This window comes from Arvicola amphibius, chromosome 18 (assembly GCF_903992535.2).
Source record: "Arvicola amphibius chromosome 18, mArvAmp1.2, whole genome shotgun sequence".
In the NCBI taxonomy this organism is placed as follows: Eukaryota; Metazoa; Chordata; class Mammalia; order Rodentia; family Cricetidae; genus Arvicola; species Arvicola amphibius.
This window is the reverse complement of record NC_052064.1, coordinates 31,488,187-31,501,286: the sequence shown is the minus strand read 5'-3', so window position 1 is coordinate 31,501,286 and position 13,100 is coordinate 31,488,187. Positions and strand designations below refer to the sequence as shown.

The 13,100-nt window shown below is 47.4% G+C and overlaps 1 protein-coding gene across 1 annotated transcript in view; it reads left to right on the top strand.

The window, feature by feature from the left end:
* LOC119803907 (aldehyde oxidase 1) overlaps positions 1–10,088 on the top strand; it is a 50,610-nt gene extending 40,522 nt beyond the window's left edge. Inside the window, exons 28-35 of the mRNA XM_038315386.1 lie at positions 1,663–1,791; positions 2,393–2,467; positions 4,415–4,467; positions 5,458–5,572; positions 7,683–7,748; positions 8,159–8,347; positions 8,804–8,971; positions 9,810–10,088. Of these exons, the coding sequence (XP_038171314.1) occupies positions 1,663–1,791; positions 2,393–2,467; positions 4,415–4,467; positions 5,458–5,572; positions 7,683–7,748; positions 8,159–8,347; positions 8,804–8,971; positions 9,810–9,860 (846 nt within the window). The 3' untranslated portion in view covers positions 9,861–10,088. The remainder of the gene's footprint in view (positions 1–1,662; positions 1,792–2,392; positions 2,468–4,414; positions 4,468–5,457; positions 5,573–7,682; positions 7,749–8,158; positions 8,348–8,803; positions 8,972–9,809) is intronic.
* The last annotated feature ends 3,012 nt before the right edge of the window (positions 10,089–13,100 follow it).

The following is a 13,100-nucleotide window of genomic DNA, read 5'->3' as shown; positions in this document are numbered from 1 at the left end:
TGTGTAAATTCAGAGGGATTGTAATGCTTCTTGACCTGAAAAATCAGAAACATAAATCAGACTTGATATCTCTAGCCAGCATGCATTAGCAATTATGCATTAGGGTCCTTCTATTTTGTCAGATTCCCCCCCCCACTTTGGGGGTTTCTTGCGTAACAGTCCTGACTGTCCTAGAACTTGCTTTGTAGACCAGGCTGGCCTCAAACTCACCGAGATCCTCCTATCTCTGCCATCCAAGTGCTGGGATGAATGCCGTGTGCCACCACCGCCCAACCGATTTGCGTACTATAAAAATTACTAAGATGAGGCTGGTGTTATGCTGTTCATTGTCAGATTTCTTTTTGCAACCAGCTTACACAGGAGGGCCACTGGCCACTGTCATTGCAAATTCTTCACAACTGGCACACCTGTGCCTGCCTATGATCCTAGCCCTCTGGAAGCTAAGGCAGGTGGATCCAACTCATCCTTTCTCGAAAGCAAGGCAGACGAGCAAAAGACATTCTTAACAACCATGACTTTTAATGGCTGCCTGGGGGGATGTATTTATAATTAATTCTACCCCAGTTATTGAGCTATCCCATGAATATTTCTCAAAATAAACCCGTGATCCTCCCAGCAATTGTTTTCTTAATGTGACTCAGCAGCAGAGGAATTACTGGACCACGGGGTATGGGCATTTGGAATTACTTGACACGGTTGCCAAATTGTTTCCCATAAAGCATCTGTTGCTTCGTTGTGCCATTAACTAACGCTAAATTTGATGAATTGCTGAAATAATGATATAATTTGCCAGGTGAATGAAAGCAGCTTAAGTGATGTCATTTAGATTTTTTTTTTTAACTACAGAGACATGGGATGGGCAGGGGGTTTTGTTTGTTTGTTTTTTGCTTTCACGCTGCTAAAACTTAAGAGTTCTTAGTTCTATATTTCAGTGAGTTTTCAGTGTTTTTTTTCTCCTTAAGCCGAAGTCCTTATGTCGAGAGCCTGTGTACTCTGGCAGGATGCTTCCCTGAGAGCCTGCTATTTTGGAAGGGTTCAGAATGCCTGTGTGCTTGGACAAGTTGTGAAAAAAAAAAACTCTGTCAAGCGTACTGCTAGCCAGAGAGAGGTTAATTTGAATCAACTAAGATGTAAAATAATAGACCAAAGCAACCCCTAATCCCCATGCTGGCCCCCAGAGGCCCCAGCCCCATCCCCTCTTCCGTGGTTCATGTGTTCCTGAGGCCTGAGGACTTCCTGAGGAGTGTGCATTTCCTGCAGTGTGTTCAGAACTGCACAGAGAACCAGACAGCTCCTGCTAGTCATATCCTCTCGGCTAGGATTTTGCTGTGTGGTGGTGAGATCAGTTTGACAGCGCTGATTTTTATTAACACAGAGACGGGGATGAAACTTCTCCCCTGCACTAGCCTGGAGCCTTTTCCTGACTTTGTTCCACATGAGAAAATCAGCAGAAAAGAAAATGTGTTTAGAACCTGGAGTCCAGACTAGCTAGCCACCATGTTTTTAGAAGAAAGGGGGTTTTGTACTTGAAGAAGGTCAGGGTTCTGCTTCTTCATCCCTATCCTGCGTCTAAGGGTTACATATATGTTCTGTGTCAACTACGTATGAGCACAGGGTGCAACCAACCAAAGCATCTGAAAAAAAACTTGGTTCCAAACGTAGGTGGTCAGCCGTGAACTAAGGATGCCGATGTCCAGTGTCCACCTGCGTGGGACAAGCACAGAAACCGTCCCCAACACCAATGCCTCTGGAGGGTCTGTGGTGGCCGATCTCAATGGGTTGGCAGTTAAGGTAAAGCCTCCTAAAGTAGCATCATTCACAAGCCCTTCGGGGGGTCAGATCCATGGCTGGAGATCAGAAGAGACGCTCTTCTCCCAAGTCTGCTCAGTGCAGGGCAGGGCGGGCGCACAGACCCAGCAGGGATGCAGCACCCAGCAGTTCTGTGCCTGCTGCTCCACGGGTCGCCAGTCCTCTTAATCCCGCCCCAGACCCCCAGTGTCTTCCCCCAGCCGTGTTCAGATATTCCTACCTCTTGCCAGGCCTTTGGGCGATGCCCTCTCCATCCCAGCTCACCGCCTTTTGCTCTGGCTTCTTGAACCCTGAACAAACCTGCCCAGAAGATTAATGTTCTGCATTCAGTGGTCCTTCTGTTAAGTGTGGACCTAGTGTAGGATGTGAGGAGACTGTCTTTTATACCAGCACATGTCTGATCTGCTCACACCTGCAAACATCCCCGCATGAAGGCTTTCATGCCACCCTCTACTGCACGGATACCCTATGTCTCCTTGTTCCTCTGTACCGTTGAGGTGACTCTGTGGGATGACATACTGTGTTGTTTTGACATTGATGTCTCCACGAAATTATTAGAACTGTAACTTAAAATCACTTACAGGATGCCTGCCAGACTCTTCTAAAACGCCTTGAACCCATCATCAGCAAGAATCCTCAGGGAACGTGGAAGGATTGGGTGAGACTCACCGGTTCTCTGTGTTTATCTTAGACACTAACACGCGAGAGGAGAGGGGGGGAGAAACAAGTGTGCATTATGTTCATGGAGAGGGTAATTCAAAGGCTTTGTCCTTGCATAATGACGAGCAAAGGACCCACTGAGTGTGGCACATGGAGATCCCATGCGGTGGGAGGAGGGGTGCACCCAGGCGTGTTTCTATTTTACAGAAAGATGTTGTCCATGCTAAAGCTCATGCCCTAAGCTGCACTCATGCATGATTCGTCCCGTGGAACCTGGGTGCTCCCTGGATAACTGCTGTGTGTTCTCCTCCTTCGGATTCCCTGTTCCTACATAGAAAAGCAATGCTGGAATGATTCTGCAAAGCTCAGATAGACCCTCATTCAGAGATAGCAAACCAGAGGCTGGAGAGATGGACCCTCATTCAGAGATAGCAAACCAGAGGCTGGAGAGATGGACCCTCATTCAGAGATAGCAAACCAGAGGCTGGAGAGATGGCTCACAGGTTAAGAGGACATGTTGCTGTCCTGATGGACTTGGGTTCAGTTCTCATCACCTACATGTCAGCTCACACTGTCTGTAACTCCAGTTCCGAGGGATCTGATGCCCTTTTCCAGCCTCTGCAGGCAGTGCACACACAGTCACGCCTTCAGGGAAAACACCCGTACACAGAAGAATGTGAAAACACGTAGGGCGTATTCTATACAAGTCACAGACTGGACCAGTGCACTGGAAATGGTCGCCTGCTTCCTGGTGCACTCACTGGCAGTCTTGTTGGAGGAGAAGACACACACCCTCTCATAGACCAGCTAAGTTTTCACAATGGCAGATTGTTAAGCGTTAGATGACGTGGAGCATACATTAGAAACCCTTGGTGCAGCTGTCATGCTGACTGCTCTATGTGATCAGCTCTGCAGTATCAAAGGACAGGTTTGGCAAAGGTTTGCATACGGTTCTGCTTGGAAAGACCCCAGGGCTGAGCTCGCCCAGTATGAGCAGTGTGCCTTAAACGCTGGTGGCTCAGTTCAGTCACCTTTCTCTCACCCAAAAGCTCCTGCTATTTCATAACGGCTGATTTCATAATTCATAATTATGGAGTAAGCTGGGTGGTGGCGGTACAGTAGGGAGACAAAGGCAGGCGGATCTCTGAGTTTGAGGACATCCAGGTCTACATAATGAGTTCCAGGACAGCCAGGGCTACTCAGAATAAACCTGTTGTGAAAAACAAACTACTAATTATAATAATAATAACTATTATTATTATGGATTATGAAACTTCTGCATCTGTTCTGGGCGTCACTGTTTCCCCCCTGCCTAGTGTCGCCTGACCCCAGAAAGGCTGAACATGGCTGACTGGAGAAAGTTGCCCCCAGATGTAATTCAGGAACATCCTCCTTTGCCATCCACTGGAGGATGCTGTCATGGAGCCCGCCTTCTTCCATTACACTGCACCTGCCACCATCTCTCTTGAGTCTGTTGACCTGACCTTTGGTTTTCTGTTGAGTAGCCAACCATATGTCCTTGCAGAAGCAGGAGACCTGTTGATGTCATGGCACAGTTTAGGAAACTCTGTCTGCTCTACTGAAACTGTTATGCATCCATGATATAAAATTAATCATTCAAACATTGTGTCCCAGAAGTAATAGCCAAAGTCTTCCCAGGTGACTGAACGATCTCTTCATAAGCAGTACGTGGATGAACATTATAGTTCAGTTGACAAGCATAACATATCAGGGCAGACATTTATCACAACCATGTGACTGAGCAAGTGCGGCTACTACACCCCGTGAGCCATGATTGCTTCTGTAGACAGAGACTGGTGAAGGGAACGGTTCATCTCGGGCCATCCTTGTGACTGTCATACTTAGACATGATTGAGATAAACCAAACTCCTGAGCAATTCTCTCGGGAATCCTTCTTATATCTTGCTCTGCTGGTCCCTCCCAGGCACAGACGGCTTTTGACCAAAGCATCAGCCTCTCGGCTATCGGATATTTCAGGTAAGACTGCCCCCTCAATCCAATGTCATGGAGAATTCCGGTATGAGCTTGAGGAAGAATTTCAGTTCTGTTTGCGATTTTGGCCCCCAACCTGACTCACTACGTTCAGTTAGCCTGCTGTGAGAAGAAACTTTCATCTGCTAGTTAATCCAAGTTCCCAGATGTCCCTCTATGGAGAAAATAGTTCACATGCGTGAACGTGCTGTTGATTCGGATTCTACTATAGCTGTGATGTGGCTTTCTGTGAACTTGTGCTTGAAATCCACAGCCGTGGCTTTTGCTGAGAGTGCAGTTTGACTCAAGTCTGGAGTTAAGACCCAAGAATGTGGGTGAAAGCGAAGCCAAAAATAGGATAGGTGCCTCCTGTGTGAGCAAACAGAGATCCGAGTTGCTGTGGAGCCCTGAGCATCCCACCCTCTAGGAAAGCAGTTGGTTGAATGTTTCCATTGGGAGTGACCGCTGAGACAGGGCAGGGTCTTAGCTCCTGTTCTCACTCTGCCTGGGACTCCAGCTGCCCATCAGGAACAGACACTGGGAGCATTTCTCATGGCCAGCTCCAGGCTGGAGACAGAGGGGAGACAGTGGAGGACTCAGCAGGCTGCTGGCCTAGACTTCCTTTCTCTTTGACATTCACCTGTTCTTACTGATGAGAGGGGGATGGAGCAAGCATAGAGCCAGCTCATGGGAGCCAGGGGACCTGATTCCTCACAGGCAACACTGAATCCTGGAGCCAGAGGGAGAGAAAGCAGGCAGAGAAGGCCCTTTGAAACCATGTTTGCCTTAAGATGAAGGCTAAACTCTCAATCTGAGGACCATAGAAGACGTGTTTCTTGGACACATGTGTTAGGCATGTGTTATGTGCCGGCATGTCCCTAGACGCAGGTCCTCCTCTGAGGGCACCGCTCCGTTTTTGCTGGCTTAATCATCATTGTCTGAGATTGCAGGAGTTGATCACCTAACAGTGCTCCTCAACAATTCTGTTTCTTTCAGGGGCTATGAGGCGGAAATGAACTGGGAGACAGGGGAAGGACATCCCTTCGAGTATTTTGTGTTTGGAGCTGCCTGCTCAGAGGTGGAAATAGATTGCCTGACTGGGAACCACAAGGTCAGTTCCACCAGGGAATGTGCACTGACTGTACTTGTGAGATGCTAAAAATTCCACACATGCTGCCTACTGGAAGGAAGTTGGGTATGTGGCAGCACCATGCATTAGCCCTAAGGGTGATCTCTCTGTATTGCTAAAAAAAATGCAAAATTCATCTGTTGCCTTAGCGTTATAATACCTTCTGTGGAAAACAATAATCCTTCTTCTTAGGTGTTTCTTTCTTTCAGTTTCAACTGGAAATAGGAAAGAAATAACTTCAAAACATCCCGACGACAGCTTCCATGTAGACCCTTTCCTCAACTAGCAACCCTGACCTCGTATGAGAAGTGTCTTAGGGTGATGTTCTTGAAGGGCACCACAGGTGTCCACAGCTTGTTAAGAAGGACCAAGGGTCGGCTCAGGAGAGGCAGTGGTCAATCCGGTCCTCTTCTTGTATACCTTAAGTGTCATCTTATACTTTTAGGGGACGGGTGGGGTGTAGATGCACACTCCTGGACACAAACACCAGCTTCAAGGACTTGGCTTCCTTTCTTGTACTCAGCCTTTTTCGTGGTAAAGAAAGCATCCATTGGCCATTATACAATAACTGAGCAGAGATACATCAAATGGCACTGGGGTAGCCATGTCACTAAGCTCCTAGGTTAGTGATAATCTGCCCCAAACCTACCAAGAAGCAATCTCCAGCTTTGATATTTCCAAAATTTTGTGTCTATGTTCTTAGATTGTTATGCATAATTTTTCATTTAATATCTTCTTAGCATATATTTTGAAAGTATAGTCAGCCTTATCTTTGAAATTATGTATAGCTTCATTGAGCTTTGCTAGAATTTGTCTGGATTCTAGCGCAGACTGCAACGAGGCCTTTGAAGGACAGAGAATAGCGTTTGATGTTTCACTGTTTGTTGTGATAGATTAAATTTAGTTTCTTGCATCAGCCATCTTGAAACTAATCCTAAGCAAATGAACTTTTTATCCCCTTGGTAAACAAATGGGGTTTAATCTGGGGCTAATAGTATTTGTGTGGGGGCTGGAGAGATGGTTCTGTGGTTTAGAGCACTTGCTGCTCCTGCAGAGGATCCAGGTTCAGACCCTAGTCCCCACCTGATGGCCCACAACCGTCTGGAACTCCAGTTTCTGGTGGTATGACACTCTTCTGACCCCAGTGGCCTCCAAGCCCACACAGACTGGCCATACACACTGTAATATGAAAGTCTCAGGACCCCCAAGGTCAAGTTCTCAGCACAGTGGAGATTTATCTGCCCCAGAGGGACAGAGGGCAGGGAATAAGAGACAAAGACAGGAGACAGAGGACAAGGGAGACCAGGCAAAGGTATTTGTCTCGGACGACAAAATTCTGCCTCTGGAAAGAGGGACACGGACATGTCACAGAGGAAAATGGTGGTTTATAAAGGGAGAAGGGGAAACCCTGTGTAAGGATGAGGTGTAAATTAGGTGAGCAAAGGGGAATTTTGATTGCTTGACTTCAATAGTTTGATAGCTGGACATTGATAACCTCAGGAGGAGGAAGCTGCCATATTAGGGACTAGACCTTGGTGGCTATCTTTGGGAATGTAATCTGAGAGTTTTTAGCAGGGCAGAGAGAGAGGGAGAGAAGGGCAAGGCCTGTGGGAGCCATGCCCGCCAAGATGGAGCTGGCTAGAATACCTTCAAGGTATGGAGGCAAACAACCAACCACAAAAAATAAAAATAGATAAATCTTTTTTTTTTTTAAGCCATGCAGAATGGAGGGTGGGAATGGAGCTTAGCAGGTGGAGCACTTGCCTAGGATGTCAGAGACCTTGGGTTCAATCCTCAATACCACATAAGCCACGAATGGTGGTGCATAGCTTTAATCAATGGGGAGGTGGACACAGGAGAATCAGAACATCCTGGGCTACATTTAAAGCCAGCATGGGGTACATGAGACCCTATCTCAAAAACAAAGGTCTTAGATAACAAACGTGGTCACATAATGAAAATTTGGTTGCTTCTTTATCATGAAAATAACATGATCCGTCCAAAGCAAGAGTTGACCCCATACCTGGAAGAAGGAAGGCATTTCTCAGCTTCTTCTCTCTGTGTTACCTGCATTAAATATTCATTTTTGTAGACCATCAGAACAGACATTGTGATGGATGTTGGCCACAGCATAAACCCAGCCCTGGACATAGGCCAGGTATGTGTAACTCTTTGTTCTTGTTTCCTGTTTGGGGGACAGAAAGTGAAGTGAGGTCTGAAGAGGAAACATCCCCTGCCGGTCCCCTGGGGACCCTACCCTGGTAGACGGGGTCCATGAAGGGTTCCGTCTGCCTCATTGGAGGAAGACATGACCGTGTGTGCACAGACCTGTGCGGACTCACCCAGAGTTACCATTCCAATGGCTAAGACTAAAACCCAAGTCCTCTGACTTGGAGTCTAGCACTGAATGGGACATACAGACATGGCTGTAGATGGGGTCCTGGGGACACTCTCTGAGACGCCCTGGAAGGCACCTTGAACTGCAGTTCTCAAGATCAGGCAAGCCACAGGCAGTGGACATGCTCCTGGGAAGTTGCCTCGTGGGAAACATTCCTTCTCTCCTCCCAGGTGGAAGGTGCATTTGTTCAAGGAATGGGACTTTACACCATAGAGGAGCTGAGTTACTCCCCTCAGGGCGTTCTGTACAGCCGTGGCCCAAACCAGTACAAAATCCCCACCATCTGCGACATCCCCACAGAGATGCACGTCTCTTTCCTGCCCCCGTCTGAGCACTCGAACACCCTGTATTCCTCTAAGGTAAGCTGTGCTCGCTGATGGAGGCGTGCTTACTTTCTGTAGGGTGGGGAGACACTGGTCTTCTTGTTGTTTGAGATCTTTAGGACACTACTGAAGGAGTCCAAAGTAAACATTTAATTATAAAGTCACTTAATAACATGGTGCAATATTCCCACTATGACTAACATGGATTATCAGATCCCATTAGACTTTTTATATTGCAATAATCACTTTATTTCTATATGTGCTTGCCCCATTACAAATCAATTTCTTAAGCTAGAATTCTAAGTATAAAAATATTAAAGTCAGTGGGTAAATTACTTTTTCAAAAACAATATACATATAGCAGTCTAAAGGTTTTATGTGTGTATGTGTGTGTGTGTGTGTGTGTGTGTGTGTGTGTGAATGCATACAAAACTATATTCAGAGAGGGAGGAACATTTTGTGTCCTAACCTACCTGGCTCATTTCTCTCAAGGGTCTAGGAGAGTCTGGGGTGTTCCTGGGTTGTTCGGTGTTTTTTGCCATCCATGATGCAGTGAGCGCAGCAAGACAGGAGAGAGGCATCTCTGGACCACTGAGGTTCAAAAGTCCACTGACTCCAGAGAAGATCCGCATGGCCTGTGAAGATACCTTCACAAAAATGGTATGTTGTGCTCCAGAGAAAAGACGTAAAATTCTTCATTTCTGTCCCCTGTCTCCATGGCCACGTTTCTTTAACCCACTGCTGTGGTTTTCCTGTGGAAGAAGAGATGACAGGAACCCCTTAGGGCACGCGAGCGGGGATGGAGTGGCTCTTGAACTTGTGCCCCTTGGCTGTGTCTTTCCATCAGCCTGGCCTCGGTTGGTCTCCTGTGTGCTCGGGCCCTTATCACTTGAGGGGACCAGAAGGTTCGTCTCTGGGTTTTATGTTTCCCCTGAGTCAGGCCTAGCAGTTCGGGGGCTGCTGCTCGAACCTGGGACACACAGCCAGGAGTCAAGGTCACTGAGCCACAGTCCACTGTCACCCACGCAGGCCCTGGCATCGTGAGGGAAAGACCCCTCCAGTGCAGAATCCACGCTGAGCACACACTAGGGTTCTCCGCCGTCTGTACAGCAGCACGATTTGTGATTTTTCATAGTAAAGGAAGCAGCGCCACTCAGTTCCCTCTCCAGCTACCAGACAAGTTTCCCTCTCTTGTGGGGGTGTCCTTCCCGCCCACCTTCCGTGCCGGCTCTGCATAGGATCCTGGGCCTCACTGTGGACAAACAGACACTGACTCCACGTTTTCTTATCCCTCTCCATGCGGGGTGGAAAGCTCTCCACCCCTCTGCTAGGTCCTGCCCAGGACGCCTCTGTACACCACGTGATGTTGTTCTCTGACCTCTCATTGGCCCTGCTGCCTGAGCTGGTTTCGCCTTCACCGTCTTCTGCTGTTTTTTTAAACCTTAGTCATGAGCCTGTTTCTAACTCATATGCATCCAAACTTGCTCTTCCCATCCAGATTCCAAGGGATGAACCTGGTTCCTTTGTTCCCTGGAGCATCCCTGTGTGAGTCAGATGCGAACTGCAGGGACTGGGTCCACCCGTCTGCAGGATGCACCTCCCGGTCTCTCTGCTGGAAGATGGTAACGATTAAAGCCAGATTTTCACAGCCCGGAATCATCCACAGCTGATTTTCATGAAGCCGATTAGGAAGTTTCACTTCAGGATGCTCCAAACATACCTAAGCAATTATAAATCTTCTTGTAAATCGCACAGATATTAAATTGTTTCCTCTGAAGCGGTTTCATTCATTCATTTCTTCATTCATTCATTCATTCATTCATTATTCTGCCCCTCAGATCTGTATAGTTAAATACAACAGCTAGGCTGTGCTCATTTTTGGTTATATACACCAACAAAATTATACTATCTAGTGAATGATGTTTTTTATAAATGATTTCTTTTCTATTGTGATCTGGAAATTTATTTATTTTTTCATTTCTCCCTGAGAGCAATCTCTCCACTTTCCTCATTAGGATAGATATGGGCCCCGAATCTAAAGAGTCTCTGGGACCATGCGGGTCAGGAGGAGAGAGATAAATGAACTTCATCAAAACTACAAGAGTGGCAACAGCATTGCCACCACTCAGGAGGATGAGGAAGGAGGGTCTAGATTCCAAGGCTAGCCTGGGCTACACAGCAAGACCCTGTCCCAACAAAACAAACGCTAAGTTTATAATTGGTGATGGTGCTTGTCTAATGTGTTCATTTCCAACACAAGGAGAGAGAGAGAGAGAGAGAGAGAGAGAGAGAGAGAGAGAGAGAGAGAGAGAGAGAGAGAGAGAGAGCGCCACAGAATAAGACAGGATATTTGAAAATATATGACAAAAGTCTTGTATGCAGAACACTTACAACTTAGAGCAAATCACTTTTCAGTTTTAGTTTTTTTTTTTGTGGATCAATAAAACAAATAGACAGAGATATTTAAATGGCCAATCAGCATATGAGAAGATGCTCAGCCTTTTTTGTCCTTGAGAAATGTAGGTCTAAGCTGTAGTGAGATGCCCAATTTATGAACATATCTATACAGGCATGACAGCCTGTCAGTCCCGCTCAGAAACCGTTCTTAGATGATCTCACTGTTTCTTCGGCTGCTGTTCCTGCAAGCCCCTCATTTGCCCCTGACTATTGTGATAATTGCCTCTTGTTTTTCTTGCATTCATTTTTGCTTCCTTCCAAGTTGTTCTCCACGCTAAAGTCAAAGTACTGTGTGGACTTATGTGTGCACATCTCCATACATTCTGCACATGTGCACAGGCACGCGTGCACACATGCATAGCAAACATGCACATGCTATGCTCTTGCCTAACAGCCTCCAATGGCATCCTTTCCATCCCATCAGAATCTTGTCCTGAAACCCTAAGGTGCATCTGTACATTGTGTGAGTGTCTATCTGGTCAACCTTGTCTCAGCATCCTCAAGGATCCTCCTTCCTGCCCCTCATTTTGGAGCCTCTGTCTCTTTCCTCTGCCTGGAAAATGCTCTCACCTCCACCCCTTCTTGTGTCTGCCTGCCTGCCTCTTTGGGCATTTTTTGTTAGCATCAGAGTCCTGAGGCATGCAAGCCCAGAGGCAGGGGGAGGATGGAAGTATAGCATCCAGAGCGAGGTACAAGTGGGAATGGAAGGAGGAAGCAGGCAAGTGAGCAAGTGTAGACCCCAGCCAGCAGGCATCCCATGTCAGCATCTCTTCCTCAGCTCACACCTCAGCTCACGCTCCACGACAGAGCAGAGGGGAATATCCCAGTGACCATGTGCTGGGCACAGAGAGAGACAGAGCTTGGTTCACAGGTTGGCTGGCACCAAATGCAGGTACAGACAGGATGGCAAGTGTGCTCGACAGGCTCTCTAGCAGTTGGTGAGGGACACGTTTTCCCAATGGACAGAGTTAGATAGTGCATGTGATTATCACCTTCTTCTGGAACATGCAGGTGTCCCACGAATAGAATGATCGTGGGGTAACAGATGGTTTGGCCAGGTGTTCAGAGCGTAAGAAGAGACTGGTGGGGAGTGCAGACAAGAGCTGCATAAATGTATGAGCGTGAGGCTGGTGTGTGAGGGGTTTCGTATCACAGTGTCTTAGTTACTTTTCTGTTGCTATGATAAAACATCAAGACCAAGGCAATTTATAAAGGAAAGCATTTAATTTGGACTCCTGGTCCAGAGAGTAGGATGGGAGAGTCCGTGACAGTCATGGCAGAGAACATGGCAGCAGGCATAGCCTTGGCGTGGTAGCTGGGAGTTTAGATCCTGAGACAACAACAATGAGCCCTGGTGGGATCGAATTGGGAAGGCTGTGGTCTTTTTAAACGTCAAAGCCCACCCCCAGCGCTACATCTCCTCAAACAAGTCACACCTCCTAATCCTTCCCACACCATTCTGCCAACTGGAGAACAAGCCATGAGCTATGTGAGCATACAGGGGCCAAACTCATTCAACCACAGCAGACTGGCACCCGGAAGGAAGCTTCTGTGATCAAAGGTGCCAAATGAGCAACTGGACAAACTGGCACGGCGTCTCCCCTCCTCGTTCACCCCAGTGCTGACACAGGTGTGAGGCTGTGACAGCCGTCACCATCCCAAGTACTCACCTTTACCCTCGCCGTCTTAAGATCTCACGAGACACCACATCAGAAGGGTCCACAGCACGTGGGAGTGTGGAGGCCCCCACATCACGCGTGCTTTGTGCTCCTAGACACCGCTCACGTGTGACAGTGCCACCATTGCCTATGAGACATGGCTGGAGTGTCAGGTGGGAAGTCCCGCCTCTCAGGATGCAGAAGAGTGATGGGAAAGGCTTTGTGGTGTTCTGCCCCGGTGACGATAGGGTAGCAGAAAAGAGCTGGGCATTTATAGGTTATGCAACTACCTATTGTATGCTTTAAAATTCCCCGAGTAATAAGGTAAAAACCCCCGATAGAAATCAAAGGACACAAAAAGAAATAGAAGTATTTAGTAAAAATATAGCAAGGGGGTAATCTCAGGTTCAGAAGAGCTAGAAAGTGCCCTCAGATGCTGAGGAAAGGACAGTGTGTATTAAACAGTGTGACAGACTTGAGGAGGGCACACCCTGTCATACGTGACGTGCAAGGGACCTATTACTTAGGAAGGAGTTGCCTGCAGCAATGTATGTACTTCCAAGTCAGTAATTCCATTTCGGAGAACTTGCCCTGCAGGGACTCTTGCTCAATACTTCTTCCCCCAAAAGTCCCCTTCGCTCATTTTAGTGCCCCCCCCCCACCAAACCCCTTTC